At 41.0% G+C, this 17,633-nt stretch overlaps 2 protein-coding genes across 4 annotated transcripts in view; both read left to right on the top strand.

The window, feature by feature from the left end:
• The window catches only part of Ccnb1ip1 (cyclin B1 interacting protein 1), a 33,408-nt gene extending 31,603 nt beyond the window's left edge, over positions 1–1,805 (top strand). The window contains exon 4 of the mRNA XM_004670158.3: positions 1,060–1,805. Coding sequence (XP_004670215.1) covers positions 1,060–1,262 — 203 coding nt within the window. The 3' untranslated portion in view covers positions 1,263–1,805. The remainder of the gene's footprint in view (positions 1–1,059) is intronic.
• An 11,994-nt stretch (positions 1,806–13,799) lies between these two features.
• The window catches only part of Ttc5 (tetratricopeptide repeat domain 5), a 49,710-nt gene continuing 45,876 nt past the window's right edge, over positions 13,800–17,633 (top strand). For all 3 annotated transcript variants that reach the window (XM_004670157.3, XR_006638542.1, XR_006638541.1), the window contains exon 1: positions 13,800–13,893. In XM_004670157.3, the coding sequence (XP_004670214.1) occupies positions 13,843–13,893 (51 nt within the window). In that variant the 5' untranslated portion in view covers positions 13,800–13,842. The remainder of the gene's footprint in view (positions 13,894–17,633) is intronic.

The following is a 17,633-nucleotide window of genomic DNA, read 5'->3' as shown; positions in this document are numbered from 1 at the left end:
GAGAAAGAGAGAGAGAAGAGAGAGAGAATGGGCACACCAGGGCCTCTAGCCACTGCAGATGAACTCCAGATACATGTGCCATCCTGTGTATCTGGCTTCCCTGGGTCCTGGAGAATTGAACCAGGATCCTTTGGCTTTGCAGGCACATGCCTTAACCACTAAGCCATCTCTCCAGCCCCAATTGTTGATTTTTTTTTGTCACTGTCCACATTTATCTTTTTTTCCTTAATACAACTTCCTTTTGTTCCCTTTGCCTTCATACCTCTGTTAGCTTGAAACAGATACAGTCAGCATTTTCCTGTATTTACCTCTTTCTGAAGTCTGTAAAAGTCAAGGGAGGTCCCAAGAGAATTGTCAAATGTTCATTTAATCAGATTTGTTGTTTTATTTTTGTTAAGGAGATACTGGATCAGGGTGTATGCTGATATTTTATGGTTCTCACGCAATTTTAGAGTGTGTACTACAATGTTTTAAATAATATAATAATATTCTTTCTTTTTATTTCTTTTGGGGGGGGGTTCGAGATAGAGTCTTGATCTAAATTTACTATATTGTCCCATGGTGGCTTTGAACTCATGACAATCCTCTTACCTCTGTCACCCTAATGCCACCACACCCTGCCCTTAAAAATATTCTTCAGCCAGACAGGTATGGTGGTGCATGCCTGGAATCCCAGCAGCCAAAAGGCAGTCAGAAGGATCTCAAGTTTGAGGCCATTGCGGGGGGGGGGGGGGGTTCTAGTTCCACCAAAGTTGCATTTCACTTTTACTTACCTCTGGTGATGGAGAGATGGCTATACTTGGGAATGTATCACAGAAGTTACAGAATATTCTGTGCTGAAGGGCTAAGGGCATAAGTGACATAGTCTCTTTATATAGTATTGGGTTTGTATTATTCATCTTGTAGGAACTGAGTTTTCTTAAATTTTATTTTGATATCTGTTTCATAGGAGTTGGGTTCTGTTGACATATTTATAGAATAGAATGGCTGCTGTCTTTTTGTTCCTAAAGATGTATTGGGAAATAAATGCTTATGCTCTTTGCTATTGTTTTTCTCTAGGAAACAACTCTAAGTTTCCTTTGGCTGATACACCCGCTCAAAACCGATCCGGTGGAGATGAAGATTTTCAGTTCAGACCATTTTTTGTAGGTTCTCCCACTGCACCAGAACCCAGTAAAAGTTTTTTTAGTTTTGCCTCTCAGAGTCATGAATTAGAACAGCAGCAAGTTTCCAGCAGGGCCTTCAAAGTAAAAAGAATTTAGCTCACCTAATGTTTACAGAATGATTTTCTGCTGCCATTGATTACATTTGTCAAATAATACTTCTCCTAGGTAGGAGTCACCAACTCCCTGTGCTAGTGAGTCATTAATGTTGTTTTCACATTGTTGACTGATAAGAAGTTGATTGGCCATAGAATGGTGGGTGGTTTTAGTGCCTGGGTTCTTTTATTTAAAGTATGAGCTTTAATTAATCTTAATTTCCATGTTTACTGTTGGATTTTCATCACTGGTGAAAAGGTCACAATATTATTGTCTGTTTCACAGGTAACTGTTTCAGGCCATTTTGTGTGTTTATGCTTATGTATGTAAGCACCAGTTTTATATAACTACATGTAACTTTTCATTCTGGTATTTATGCATGTATGGATATGGATGTGACATTGCTATTTTTTCTGTATTTGCCAGTATATATTTATGTAAAAATTATGGTCTTGGAAAAGGATGGTTTATATGCAGCTTTTTATTTGGGTGTATTATTTGTATGTATTTATGTGTTTGTTGGGAGGGGTCCCGTGTCAGGAAACACACAGCAATAAATAATTGATATTGATAAAGTTATTTTATAAAGTTGACTTACTTGATATTTATTTTAGAATAAAATTGCTTCTTTGCCTTTATTAATTGTTGACTTTAGATTATTTAAGAATGTACTCCTAATTCCTGGATCGCCTGCTCCAGAGGCTGTACCTGTGGAAAGGTAGCAAGACTGGAGGTGATTAAACCACCCCTTGCACTTCAGCCAAGCCACAGCTGAAACCACAGAGGAACTGGGGAGACAAGCATAAGTGCTGCTTCCATGATGAACCTGATAATCAGCACCAGGTTATAGGAGACAGACACTGAGGATACTCAACACTTACCAAAGCAGAGATCCAGAGGCTCCTAAGAGCTCATCACTGAAATAGACTTAACACTCACCCACCAAGGCTCAGAGAATTTTGTAGAAGAGGAGGCAGAAAGATTGTAAGAGCCACAGGTTAAGACATCATGCTCAGAAGCATTCCGTCCCCCTAAAAATAACTGCTGCTCCCACAATGCATAAAACTACAACCCCATGGGTAATACCTGCAACCCCACTGAGGAGTATCCCCAACAGAATGGGGGCAGGGGCAAGGGAAATGAAGGTACCAACACATGATGCATCCATATGAAATATGTTGTTAATAATAATTTTTAAAAAAGGAAAAAAAGGAATACAGACATTTAAAAAAATGAATGCACTTGGCTTAGCAGTTAAAGCACTTGCCTGTGAAGCCTAAGGACCCACGTTCAACTTCCCAGATCCCACGTAAGCCAGACGCACAAGGTGACGTATATGCAAGGTCATACATGTGCACAAGGTCATGCGTGTCTCTGGAGTTTGATTACAGTGGCTGGAGGCCCGCACACCAATTCTCTCTTTTGCTTTTACTCTCCCGTTAAAAAAAGGCCAGTCTGCTGGGCTTGGCTTAAAAAAAAAGAAGAATGTACTTCTGGGCTGGGGAGATGGCTCAATGGTTAAAGGAGCTTGCTTGCAAAGCTTGATGGCCTGGGTTCAATTCGCCAGAGTCCACATAAAGCTAGATGCATAATGTGGCACATGCATCTGGAGTTTGTTTACAGTGGCAAGAGGTCCTGGTGTGTGTCCTTTCTCATTCTCTCCTTACAAATAAATAAAGAAATAAAGAAGGTACTTCTATTACAGAAAACTTACCAACATGTTATTGTCATGAGATAATATTAATTAAAATAATTGTTAAATAATAATAAAATCTTGGGGCTGGAGAGATGGCTTAGCGGTTAAGTGCTTGCCTGTGAAGCCTAAGGACCCCAGTTCGAGGCTCGGTTCCCCAGGTCCCACGTTAGCCAGATGCACAAGGGGGCGCATGCGTCTGGAGTTCCTTTGCAGAGGCTGGAAGCACTGGCGCGCCCATTCTCTCTCTCTCTCTCTCCCTCTATCTGTCTTTCTCTCTGTGTCTGTCGCTCTCAAATAAATAAATAAAAATTTTAAAAAAAAAGATTACTTTAATAATAAAATTTTGGGGGCTGTGGAGATTGCTTAGTGGTTATAACACTTGCCTGCAAAGTCAAAGAACCCAGGTTTGATTCCTCAGGACCCACGTAAGGCAGATGCACAAGGTGGTGCATCTGGAATTTGTTTGCAGCAGCTGAAGGCCTTGATGTGCTCATTCTTTCTCTCTTTCTCTCCCTCCCTCTCTCTCTCTCAAATAAATGAATATAAGTAAATAATAAAAATAAAATTATTATATATATTAAGTTCCTCATTCACTTTATTAAATAGTATTTCTATTGCATGAGTAAATTAAGCTTACCTACAATGCTAATTATTATTATTATATTTTTTTGAGGTAAGGTCTTACTCTAGCTTAGGCTAACCTGGAATTTACTATTTAGTCTCAGGGTGGCCTCAAATTCAAGGTGATCCTCCTTTCTCTGCCTCCCAAGTGCTGGGATTAAAGGCACACACCACCATGCCAGGCTGTCAGTGCTCAAATTATTTAGCATGTAGGACAAAGAAAGGAACTTGAACAATAATTTCAGTAACTATGGTCTATTAGAGTAAAGACTTAAAATCATACTAGCTGGAGAAGCAAAGTATCTGGGTTCTTATTGGTTTCTCCCCCACATATTGAGATTGAGGTAACCTTTCTAGGCTCTGTTTTCTAAAACTGTAAGATGAGAGACTGAATTAATTTATTTTACAGCCTTTTCTGACTCTTAAGATATTATGACTGACATTGCTTTGGGCAGAATTACAGAATCATCTTAATTGCCAAATATTGTTTAGGTAATAAAGTTATACTGAAATCATGTGAGGAATTTTTATATTTAATTACTGTTGAAAGGCATATGCACTTTTGCTTTATGTAATTAAACAATAAGCAAGCAAGTAATGCTTCTTCTTCTGTTTTATTTTTTCATTTGTTGAGACAAGGTCTGATAGCCTAGGATGATTATAAACTACTGCCTCCACTTCCCACTGCAAATGAACTCCAGATACATGTATCACTTTGTGCATCTAGCTTTGGGGTGTGCACTGGGGAATTGAACCTGGACTGTCAGGCCTTTCAAGCAAGCACCTTTAACTGCTGAGCTAGCTCTCTAGCCTTGATTTATTTTAAAGTATCCATCCCTATTTCATAGCTAATGAAATACATTTTATGGATAATGGTGTAAAATAAAAAATACTTTCTTCCACTATACAGTTTTACATTTTGTTAGATAAGCTTTTGCAGAAATGATACCTGTCTTGAATATTTTGTTTCTTTCTATGTCGAGAGGACCAGTTTGATATGCAAGCAAGCTATTAAAACTAAGGAAGGAGGGATGATTTTGGTGGCACATGCCTTTAAACCCAGCACTCAGGAGGCAGAGGTAGGAGGATTGCTAGCCTGAGTTCAATGCCGGTTTGATACTACCTAGTAAATTCCAGGTCAGCCTGAGCTAAAGTGAGACCCTACCTTGAGAAGCAAAAACAAAGACACCACAAAAAACAAACTAAAGAAAGGAAAAGAAACTTCCAGGAAAATTGCACACTATTTAAAAAGTTATTCAAGAGCAATACATTTGCATGATACAAATTTTAAAAATATGAAAAAAACACCAAATGAAGTTCTCCTTCCGATCTTTTCCACCCATTCCCATTCGTTGGGAGAAGTTATTGCCACAAGCGACTAAGTATTCCTTTTCAGAGATAGTCTCTTTAGAAGCGAATCGTTTTTTGCTGTGTTAAAATTTTTTTTAATTAAAAAATATATTTAATTAATTTATTTGAGAGAGAGAGAGAGAGAGAGAGAGAGAGAGAGAATGGGCATGCCAGGGCCTCCAGCCACTGCAAACAAACTCCAAATGTATGTGCCTCCATGTGCATTTGGCTTACATGGGTCCTGGAGAATCAAACTGGGATCCTTTGGCTTTGTAGGCAAATGCCTTAATTGCTAAGCCCCTTGTTTTTTAAAATTTAAGAATGTGGTAAGCATGATGATGCACACCTTTAATCCCAGAATTTTAGAGGCTGAGGTCGGAGGCTGTCAGTGAGTTTGAGGCCACCCTGAGATAGTGAATCAGCCTGGGATAGAGTGAGACCCTGCCTTGAAAAAAATAATTTAAGAATGTGTTTATTTTTGAGAGCTTGTTTGGAGGTTCTAGCAGGGGAACGCAGCTACTCGTATACCTTTGACTGAAGACCGGTCCTCCTCTATTCGGGGAAGGTCGTCCTCTTCGACCGAGCGCGCAGCTTCGGGAGGGACGTACATGGAGCGGTGAGGGAGGAAGGGGACACCCGCCTAGCCAGCCAGATCAGCCGAATCAACCTTGGCGATCAATGGGGTGACAGATGTCACAGCCAGATCGCCCTCACATCCAAGAATGTGTTTATTTTTGAATAGGCGATATATGTACATTGTAAAAATATGAGAATACATAGGATTAAGAATTTTCTACAGGGGGCTGGAGAGATGGCTTAGCGGTTAAACACTTGCCTGTGAAGCCTAAGGACCCCGGTTCGAGGCTCGATTCCCCAGGACCCACGTTAGCCAGATGCACAAGGGGCCGCACACATCTGGAGTTCGTTTGCAGTGGCTGGAGGCCCTGGCGCGCCCATTCTCTTTCTCTCTCTCTCTCTCTCTCTCTCTCTCTCTATCTATCTACCTAAAAATTTTATAAAAATTTTTTTTTATAAAAAGAATTTTCTACTGGGTATGATGGCTCACACCTTTAATCCCAGCACTTGGGAGGCAGAGGGAGGGGATCACTGTGCGTTTGAGGCCAGCCTGGGAGTACTGAGTTTGAGTTCCAGGTTAGCCTGGGCTAGAGTGAAACCCTACCTCAAGACAAACAAGGGGACATCCGGTTAAGATGGCGGCGTAGGTACCACGCCAAAGCAGCCTAGGGGGGAAAAAGACCAAAAAAACTCAGCAAAATACACACTTTTACTAAAAAGTGACGTGTATAGGAAATTGAGGCGGCAGCGGAGAAAAAGAAGAGTTATAGAGCATCCAGAGCCCGCACAGGTGGGAAAAGCGGCTCCGGCAGCTCGGCCGCGGCACAGCAGAAAGCCGCCAGACTCTCGGCTCAAGCCGCAGGAAAAGCCAGGTGCGGGCGCTTCCCCTCACACCGCGCTCTCCGCAACACCACACTCTCCGCAACTCGGGAAACGTGAGGGGAGAGCGGCAGCGAGCAGCGGAGGAGAAGACTGCGAGGTAGAAGAACACGTGGAGCAGCGAGAGATCCAGAGCAGCCGCGGCTCCCTCCCCTCCCCCACCGCCTGAACCCAGCTCCAGCGAACAGAGCAGCGGCCAACTTGGGCTGACAGCGGGACCCATGCAGGAGCAGAGTTCGGCAGCAACTTCAGCGGCTCCAGGAGCACCGGTACCAGCGGCCCCAGCAGCAGCGGACCCAGGAGCGGCAGCGGCGGCAGATCCCGCAGCAGTGGCTTCGGGGGGAGCAGCGGCGGTGGACACGGCAGCAGCAGCTTCAGCAGCGGTGGTGGCTCCAGTGGTGGCAGCTATGGCAGCAGCAGAGGCAGCAGCAGTGGCTCGGTTTGCCCCGTAGGAAAAGCAAGTGCCCAGCTCCAGAAATCAGAACAGCAGCCCGACGACACAGGCAGCAACTTGACTGAGACCAAAATCACCCAAGGTAACTGGGATTGCACCAGGGAAGGGTCTGACTTGGTCACAAGCTGACTTGGATCCCTCAACAGACCAGAAATCTAAACCTCTTTGTTGATAGAGGATCTTGTCATTATAATAACTACTCTTGCATACATACTCGGGGCTGTTTTTGATTGAATGTGTACAGTGTTTAGTTAAATTTTAGAATCTACCTGTATTTTATTCCACTCAGCCTGCTTGAATACTCCTATAGCAGGGAAACTCAACCCCTAAGAACATCTTTGTAGATACTCTGAGAGTCTTAAGAGCCACACCTAATACCTTAAGGTCCTACCCTGAAAATATATTACATCAAATCAATTGATACAGCTAAGAATACCCAGCTAGCTAGAAAATCCAAGCATTAACTTAATCCAAGATGCAAAAATATATACATTATAACACAAGAAACACTAAAAAGCAAGACGATATAAATCCACCTAAAAGTATTAATGCATCAGAAATGTCCTCCAGAGAGAAAGAGTTAGAGGAAATGCCTGAGAAAGAGTTCAAAAGAATAATTATAAATATGTTCAAAGAGGTCAAAGAACACATGAAAACAATCAAAGAAGAAATCAAAGAGGACATCAAAGGAATCAAAGAAGAGGCAGGACACCAATTTAATGAAATAAAGAAGGCAATACAAGACATAAATAGGGAAATAGAAATAATAAAGAAAAACCAGTCAGAATTACTAGCAATGAAGAACACAGTTAATGAAATAAAAAACTCTGTAGAAAATCTCACCAGTAGGATGGATGAGGGAGAGGACAGAATATCTAAGCTAGAAGACCCGGTGGCAGACCTAATGCAGTCCAACAAAGAGAAAGACAAACTTATAGAAAAGTATGAGTGGGAATTTCAAGATATTTGGGACACTATGAAAAGATCCAATATAAGAATTCAGGGCATAGTAGAAGGAGAAGAACTCCACTCCAGAGGCATAGTAGGCATCTTCAACAAAATCATAGAGGAAAATTTCCCCCAAATTGGGAAAGAGGTGCCAATACAGATACAGGAAGCCTTTAGAACCCCAGCCAGACAAAACCCAGAAAGAACCTCTCCTCGCCATATTATAATCAAACTTCCAAACACACAAACCAAAGAAAAAATATTGAAAGCAGTTAGAGAGAAAAATCAAGTTACCTACAAAAGCAAGCCCATCAGGATTACAGCAGATTATTCAACACAAACTTTTAAAGCCAGAAGGGCTTGGAGTGATATATTCCAAGTTCTGAAAGATAACAACTGTCAACCAAGGTTACTTTATCCTGCAAAGTTATCCATTCAAATAGATGGAGAAATAAAGACATTCCATGACAAAAGCAGGTTAAAGGAGTATTTGAAGACAAAACCAGCTCTACAGAAAATACTTGATAGAATCCTCCATGCTGAACAAAAGGAAAAGCACACATATAAGGAACCTAGAAAAAACAAGCTATACTCAAATACCAGTTAACAGAAGAGAGCACAGGTAGAACCAGTAACACACACACACACACAAAAATGGCAAACATAAATACACACCTTTCAATAATATCTCTTAATATCAACGGTCTCAATGCCCCAACGAAAAGACATAGATTTGCAGACTGGGTTAAAAAGCAGGATCCTACAATTTGTTGTCTCCAAGAAACTCACCTTTCTACAAAGGATAGACATTATCTTAGGGTGAAAGGTTGGAAGACGGTGTTTCAAGCAAATGGGCCTAGAAAACAAGCAGGGGTTGCTATCCTAATATCAGACAGGGTAGACTTTAGTCCGACGTTAGTCAAGAAAGATAAGGAAGGTCACTTTATATTGATTAAGGGCACACTCCAACAGGAGGACATTACAATCCTAAACATATATGCACCTAACATGGGGGCTCCCAAATTCGTCAAACAAACACTACTAGAACTAAGGTCACAGATAACACCAAACACAGTGGTGGTGGGTGACTTTAACACCCCACTCTCATCAATTGACAGGTCATCCAGGGAAAGAATAAACAGAGAGGCATCTGGACTAAATGAGGTCATAGAAGGAATGGACCTAACAGATATATACAGGACATTTCATCCAAAGGCTGCAGAATATACATTCTTTTCAGCAGCACATGGAACATTCTCTAAAATAGACCATATATTAGGACACAAAGCAAATCTTAACAAATTCAGGAAAATTGAAATAATTCCTTGCATTCTATCTGACCACAATGGAATTAAACTACAAATCAGTAGCAAGAAAGGCTATAGAGCATACACAAAATCATGGAAACTAAACAATACACTACTAAATGATGAGTGGGTCAATGACGAAATCAAAAAGGAAATCAAAAAATTTATAGAGTCAAATGATAATGAGAACACAACATACCAAAATCTCTGGGACACAATGAAGGCAGTTCTAAGAGGTAAATTTATAGCCTTAAGTGCCTATATTAAGAAATTAGAAAGGTCGCAAGTAAACGACCTAATGCTTCGCCTTAAAGCCTTGGAAAGAGAAGAACAAGGCAAACCAAAAATTAGTAGACGGGAAGAAATAATAAAGATTAGGGCAGAAATTAATGAAATAGAAACAAAAAGAACAATCCAAAGAATTAATGAAACCAAGAGTTGGTTCTTTGAAAGGATAAACAAGATTGATAAACCCTTAGCAAATCTGACCAAAAGAAAGAGAGAAGAGACACAAATTAATAAAATCAGAGATGAACAAGGTAACATCACAACAGATTCCAGAGAAATTCAAAAAATCATAGGGACATAGTATAAAAGCATATACTCCACAAAGTATGAAAATCTGAAAGAAATGGATGATTTCCTTGATCTATATGACCTACCTAAATTAAATCAAAATGAGATTAATCACTTAAATAGACCTATAACAAGCATGGAGATCCGAACAGTTATCAATAATCTCCCAACTAAAAAAAGCCCAGGCCCGGATGGATTCACTGCTGAATTTTACCAGACTTTTAAGGAAGAGCTAACACCATTGCTTCTTAAGCTTTTCCAGGAAATAGAAAAAGAAGGAATTCTACCAAACTCCTTCTATGAGGCCAGCATCTCCCTGATACCAAAACCAGGCAAAGATAGAACAAAAAAAGAAAATTACAGACCAATCTCCCTCATGAACATAGATGCAAAAATTCTCAACAAAATATTGGCAAACAGAATACAAGAGTATATCAAAAAGATCATTCACCCTGGGCTGGAGAGATGGCTTAGCGGTTAAGCGCTTGCCTGTGAAGCCTAAGGACCCCGGTTCAAGGCTCGGTTCCCCAGGTCCCACGTTAGCCAGATGCACAAGGGGGCGCACGCATCTGGAGTTCGTTTGCAGAGGCTGGAAGCCCTGGCGCGCCCATTCTGTCTCTCCCTCTATCTGTCTTTCTCTCTGTGTCTGTCGCTCTCAAATAAATAAATTTAAAAAAAAAAAAAAAAAAAGATCATTCACCCTGACCAAGTAGGCTTTATCCCAGATATGCAGGGATGGTTCAACATACACAAATCTATAAATGTAATACATTACATAAACGGGTTGAAGGACAAAAATCACATGATCATCTCATTAGATGCAGAGAAAGCATTTGACAAAATCCAACATCCCTTCATGATAAAAGTCCTACAGAGACTGGGAATAGAAGGAACATATCTCAATATAATAAAGGCTCTTTATGACAAGCCTACAGCCAACATATTACTAAATGGGGAAAAACTGGAAGCTTTTCCACTAAAATCAGGAACAAGACAAGGGTGTCCACTGTCCCCACTTCTATTTAATATAGTTTTGGAAGTCTTTGCCATAGCAATAAGGCAAGAGACACACATAAAAGTGATACAAATTGGAAAGGAACAAATCAAGTTATCATTATTTGCAGATGACATGATTCTATACATAAAGGACCCTAAAGACTCTACTAGCAAGCTGTTAGAGCTGATCAAAACCTACAGCAATGTAGCAGGATACAAAATAAATACACAGAAATCAGTAGCCTTCATATATGCTAACAACAAACACACAGAGGATGAAATCAGAGTATCACTCCCATTCACAATTGCATCAAAAAAAATAAAATACCTTGGAATAAACCTAACCAAGGAAGTAAAGAATCTATACAATGAGAACTTTAAAACACTCAACCGAGAAATTGCAGAAGACACTAGAAAGTGGAGAAACATCCCTTGTTCCTGGATTGGAAGAATCAATATCGTGAAAATGGCAATCTTACCTAAAGCAATCTACACATTTAATGCAATCCCTATCAAAATTCCAAAGGCTTTCTTCATGGAAATAGAAAAAACAATCCAAAAATTCATTTGGAATCACAAAAACCTCGAATATCTAAAATAATACTGAGCAACAAAAAAGAGGCTGGTGGTATCACCATACCTGATTTTAACTTATACTACAGAGCCATAGTAACAAAAACAGCATGGTACTTGCACAAAAACAGACATGTAGATCAGTGGAACAGAATAGAGGACCCAGATGTAAGCCCAAGTAGCTATAGCCACCTGATATTCGATAAAAATGCCAAAAATACTCATTGGAGAAGAGACAGCCTCTTCAGCAAATGGTGTTTTGAAAACTGGATAAATATCTGCAGAAGGATGAAAATAGATTCTTCTCTCTCGCCATGCACAAGAATTAAGTCCAAATGGATTAAAGACCTTAACATCAGACCGGAAACTTTGAAACTGCTAGAGGAAAAAGTAGGGGAAACCCTTCAACATATTGGTCTTGGCAAAGACTTTCTGAATACAACCCCAATTGCTCAGGCAATAAAACCACAGATTAACCACTGGGACCTACTGAAATTACAAAGATTTTGCACCGCAAAGGACACAGTGAAAAAAGCAAAGAGGCAACCTACAGAATGGGAAAAAATCTTCGCCAGCTATATATCTGATAGAGGATTAATATCTAGGATATACAAAGAACTCAAAAAGTTAAATAATAAGGAATCAAAGAAGCCAATCAAAACATGGGCTATGGAGCTAAATAGAGAGTTCTCAAAGGAAGAAATACGAATGGCATATAAGCATCTAAAAAAATGTTCTACGTCACTAGTCATCAGGGAAATGCAGATTAAAGCTACATTGAGATTCCATTTCACTCCTGTCAGGTTGGCCACCATCATGAAAACAAATGATCATAAATGTTTGCGGGGATGTGGAAAAAAAGGAACCCTTCTGCACTGCTGGTGGGAATGAAATCTGGTCCAGCCATTGTGGAAAACAGTGTGGAGGTTCCTAAAGCAGCTAGAGATTGATCTACCATATGACCCAGCTATAGCGCTCCTAGGCATATATCCAAAGGACTCATCTCATTTCCTTAGAAGTACATGCTCAACCATGTTTATTGCTGCTCAATTTATAATAGCTGGGAAATGGAACCAGCCTAGATGTCCCTCAACAGATGAGTGGATAATGAAGATGTGGTACATTTATACAATGGAGTTCTACTCAGCGGTAAAGAAAAATGAAGTTATGAAATTTGCAGAAAAATGGATGGACCTGGAAAGTATTATACTAAGTGAGGTAACCCAGGCCCAGAAAGCCAAGCGCCACATGTTCTCTCTCATATGTGGATCCTAGCTACAGATGATTGGGCTTCTGCGTGAGAATGAAAATACTTAGTAGCAGAGGTCAGTAGGTTGAAAAGGAGACATAAAGGGTGGAGAAAGGAAGGGAGGAGGATACTTAATAGGTTGATATTGTATATATGTAATTACAATGATTGTAATGGGGAGGTAATATGATGGAGAATGGAATTTCAAACGGGAAAGTGTGGGGGTGGGGAAGGAGGGAATTACCATGGGATATATTTTATAATCATGGAAAATGTTAATAAAAAAAAAAAAAAGACAAACAAAAATGGAATTTTCTTTGGTCATCCACAGTGCCCAGCCCCTTTGTTTCTCTCTCCAGAGACTGTTTCTTATGTATCCTTTTTTTTTTCCAAGGTAGACTATCCTTTTGGAAATGAAATGTGAACATTATTAGTGTACAACATGGAGACTTTTTTAATGTCAGCTCCAGCAAAGTAGGTGTTAGGAGAATGCATTTAACATGACAAAACTATTCATACACAAAAAAACCTGCCAAGTTTGGAAAATATTCATGCAAGTTAGTGATGTACTATATTTTCTTCAAATTTTCATATACCAGGCTGGAGGGATGGGTTTGTGGTTAAGGCGTTTGCTTGCAAAGCCAAAGGACCCAGGCTTGATTCCCCAGGACTCACATTAGCCAGATGCACAAAGGGGCACACGTGTCTGGAGTTCGTTTGCAGTGGCTGGAAGCCCTGGCGCGCCCATTCTTTCTCTCCCCTCCCCTCTTTCTCTGTCAAATAAGTAAAAACAATTTCTCATATACCACATAACACAAATAACATATAACAGTGTTTTTAAGAGTATTACAGGGCTGGAGGGATGGCTTAGCAGTTAAGATGCCTGTCTGAGAAGCCTAAGGACCCAGGTTCTAACTCCCCACTTCGCACGTAAGACAGATGCTCAAGGTGGCGCATTTGTGCACGCGTCTGGAGTTCATTTGCAGAGGGTTGGAGGCCTCGGAGTACCTATTCTGTCTGCCTTTTTCTCTCAAATGAATAAAATATTCAGAGTATTACATTTCTTTTTGTTTCTAAGAAACAAAAATACTCATGTAATAGAGCTGAAGATTTGGGAATGAAATTAAAAGTTTTTATAAACCAGATGGGGGGCTGAGGCTGAGGCAGAAGGAGAAGAATGGGGGCCAGCCGACCTACAAAGTGCTCGCCCTACCCAGCATTGATTCCGTGGGCCGGTCGCGGCGCCCCCGGGGAGGCTATGAGCCTCCAGAGCTCTAGATGTCGCTGTGGCTTCATAACCCGAGTGCGGACGAGTCTCTGTGGTTCCAGAGTTGGGGGCGGAGAAACAGTGGCCGGGAATGATGGCCGATGAAGAGGAGGAAGCTCTGCACGCCTTGCAGAAATTACAGGTGAGGCCTTCGGCTCGCGTCTGCTCGGGAGGAGGCGCCGAGGACCGAGCGCCTGCGAGCCCATGGCGGGGCGCGGCGCGCCGTGTGTGGCGGTGCCGCCCCACGGAGCCTCGCCCGGGCCGGCGCGGGCTTGGACCTGGGCTGCTCCCGGGACCGCTCAGGATCTCAGCCCCGTGGGGAAGAGCATCTGTGGTTCCGGACTTTGTTCCTAGCAAGTCCCCTACACCCCTACTCCCCACAGCAACAAGCATGCCATGTATGTATGGCAGAGCTCCCACCTATCAGCTGTTGTGCTCACCACAATGTCCATTTCATTAGCATTCTTTCTTTGAACTTGTCAACAATCACAGTAATAGGCCATACCGCAAACATCCTGGTTTCTTTCCTTAGGGGATTTTTTTTTTTTTTTTAATACTGCTGTCCAAGCGTGGGGTCTCATCCTAGGGGACAGACTCCATCCACGCCACCGTAGTCACTCCTAGGTGACTATGCTATTGTACTTGGTAGAAGGGCACTGACCCACTTGGCTTTTTTTTTTTTAACCAAGTTTTAATTTTTTTGTTTTGATGTTTTTTTTAGTCCAGACTGAGTTAGAACTCACTTGGAACACACTGTGTAGTCCCAGGCTCGCTCGTACCTCTGCCCCCCAGTGCTGGGATTAAAGAAATATGCCACCATGCCCGGCCCAAATTTATTTTAACAAGTCAAAATTATCCTCCAATCTCAGAAACTCATTTTGTCTAAGATAGTTGGAATTTAAAGATGAGAACTATGCTTAGAGACTTGTCTTTTTTCTCAGAAATATTTTTATTTATGAGTAGAGAGAAAGAGAGAGAGACAGAATGAATGAGAATGCACATGTTAGGACCACTTGCTTGTTAACAAACCCCAGAGGCATGTGCCACTTTGTGCATCTGGCTTTACATGGGTACCAGGGAATGAAACCCAGGCTGTAAGGCTTTGCAAGCAAGTGTCTTTAATTGTTGAACCATCTCTCTCCAGCCATGCTTATAGACTTTTAACAAAATAAAATAAAATAAACATTAATGAGATTTCTTTATTCCTTGGGCAGGTTAACACTTTAGAGCATGGGCTTCATGCCACTTCCAGCTGATGTTGATTTCAACTTTATTTCCTAGTGTGACTGGCAAAAATTAAAGTCTCAATGCTAGTTTTCTACTAGAACCATCATGTATGCATGTTTGCAAATGCACAGAAGAAAATCTGAAGTTATTACAAACAATGGTTTTCCTTGATGTTATTTGGAATGGTTATAAGTTTTATCTTCCTTTATTCACATTTTCCTACTTGAGTTTTAAAAGTGTATATGTAATGATATTGGCATGAAAGAAAAATAGTCAGTCCAGGCAAAGGAGAGCAAACAACAGAACTGGGCAATTTGTCTGTTTCCTTTGACAACTAAAAGAAAACATTTGAAGAGCATCTCACTTTCTAAATTTGCCATATTGAACGCAGGGTGAAAGAAAATGAATTGTGATTTTTGCTGAGAACTCTCTTTGTCTGGGTTCATGTATGGTTGCTGCTTTAAGTGGTTTGGAAGAGGATGCTTGGGGTATTTTATGGGTTAGTGAAGGACTGTAATAAGGGAGTGAAATAAAGAAGTGGAAGAGGATTGAATAGTGATGTTGATATTTAATGGGAATGGTTGTAAACTTTCATCTGATTATAGATATCTTAGGGAAAACACAATATATAAAAGAATATTTTGGCTGGGTGTGGTGGTGCACACCTTTAAGTCCCAAAACTTGGGAGGCAGAGGTAGGAAGATTTCTATGAGTTCGAGGTCAGCCTGGGCTAGAGTAAGACCTTACCTTGAAAAAAAAAAAAAAACATAAAACAAAGAAACAAAATATTTCTTGTGTTAGCTGTGGTGGCACATGTCTGTAATCCCAGCACTTGGAAGATAAAGGCAGCAGGATGAGGAATTCATGCCTCAGCTACAAAGGGAATCTGATACCAGCCTGGGCTGAATGAGGCCCTGTTTCCAAACAGCGGCAGCAAGCTGGAGAGATGGTTCAGTAGTTAAGGTGCTTGCCTACAAAACCCAAGGACCTGGATTTGATTCCCTAGTACCCACATAAAGCCAGATGCCCAAAGTGGCACATGCATTTTGAGTTTGTTTGCAGTGGCTAGAAGCCCTCTAGCATCTTTTCTTTGTCTCCTTGCAATATATATAGATATAGATATATACATATATATACATATATCTATATCTCTCTCTATATATATCTCAACAGCTGGGAGTGGTGGTGCATACCTTTAATTCCAGCATTTCGGAGGCAGAGAGGTAGGAGGATCACTGTGAGTTTGACGCTACCCTGAGACTACCTAGTGAATTCCAGGTCAGCCTGGGTTAGAGTAAAACCCTACTTTGAAAAATTAAAAAACAAAACAGCAGCTATAACCATAACAACAAAGGTTTCTCAAAGTGTGGGTATCAGACAGCTTCAGGTTCACTGAGATGAACTTCCACACCAAGCACAGTTATGGAGGAAGGGATTTATTGAAGCTTACAGATCCAGGGGAAGTTCCATAATGGCAGAAGAAGCTGGTCTGCTTTCACAGGACCAAGTAGAGAGAGAGAGAGAGGGAGAGAGAGAGGGAGAAGCACAAGCCAAAAGCCACAGCACACTTCAGGAACTCCAGCTAGGCACACTTGGCATATTTTTAGATTGAAATCTGAAACCCACCACCACATCTTAAGATCCACCCAGTGACATTGCCTCCAGCTAGGTGGCTGCAGATGCAAACTACAAACAAATAAAAAACTGAATATATCAGGGGCCATCTATTCAAACCACCACATTCCGTACCTGGCCCCCAATAGATTTATAACCATCACACATTGTAAGTTGTACTCAATTCACTTTCAAAGGTCCCCATAGTCTTGACCAATTTAAGATAGTAAGTCCTGTAAAATCAAACAAGTTAAATACTTCAATATATAAAGGTGCAGAGTAAACATTTTCAACTTGTATAATGCATAGCAAGGAGAGACTAAAACAATGCAAATGCAACCACCATCAAACATCTAACTTCTGCAGTTTTAAGTTCAGTACAACTGGACACTGACAGTCTCCGGATTTTTGAATTCTGCCTCTCCAGCTGGACAGAGTAGTCAGGGAAGACTTCCATTCCAGGCTAACAGTACACTCCATGGTAGCCCTTGCATAATCCTGGTATATCCAAAACATCTTCGGGTCCTCATGCAAACCACAGTCCATCTTCCAAAGGCTCTTTCAGCCTATCAGGTCATTAGGCCTCATGCTGCATCTTAGCAGCAGCTCCTGGAACCATGTGCAATTCACAACCACTCCATGCATTTTTCATGCTTCTGCAACCAATACCAGTTGTTCAAGACACAGCCATATTCTTAATTCAGGGACGAAACAAATCATAGCCTTGAAAAGCAGGTTCCTTCTCCAGCCAACTCTTTTCAAAAGTGTTTGCAATTCTATGATAGTCCTTCCTCAGGCATCCTTTCCATGGTAAAGCGATTGGACCATCTTCCTTAAGATTTGCTAATGTGTTTGACAATAGCAGATTCGGTAACCTAAAACCAGTCTCAGTGCCTGTATTTTTTTTTTTTTTTGTCCTTTATTGTTTTATTTTGGAGGTAGGGTGTCACTGTATCCCCTGTCTGTCCTGGAATTCACTATGGAGTCTCAGGGTGGCCTCAAACTCACAGCAGTCCTCCTAACTCTGCCTCCCCAGTGCTA

The sequence above is a fragment of the Jaculus jaculus genome, chromosome 8 (genome assembly GCF_020740685.1).
Source record: "Jaculus jaculus isolate mJacJac1 chromosome 8, mJacJac1.mat.Y.cur, whole genome shotgun sequence".
Classification (NCBI taxonomy): Eukaryota; Metazoa; Chordata; class Mammalia; order Rodentia; family Dipodidae; genus Jaculus; species Jaculus jaculus.
The sequence above is the reverse complement of the archived record's forward strand: the minus strand, read 5'-3'. Positions and strand labels throughout refer to the sequence as shown.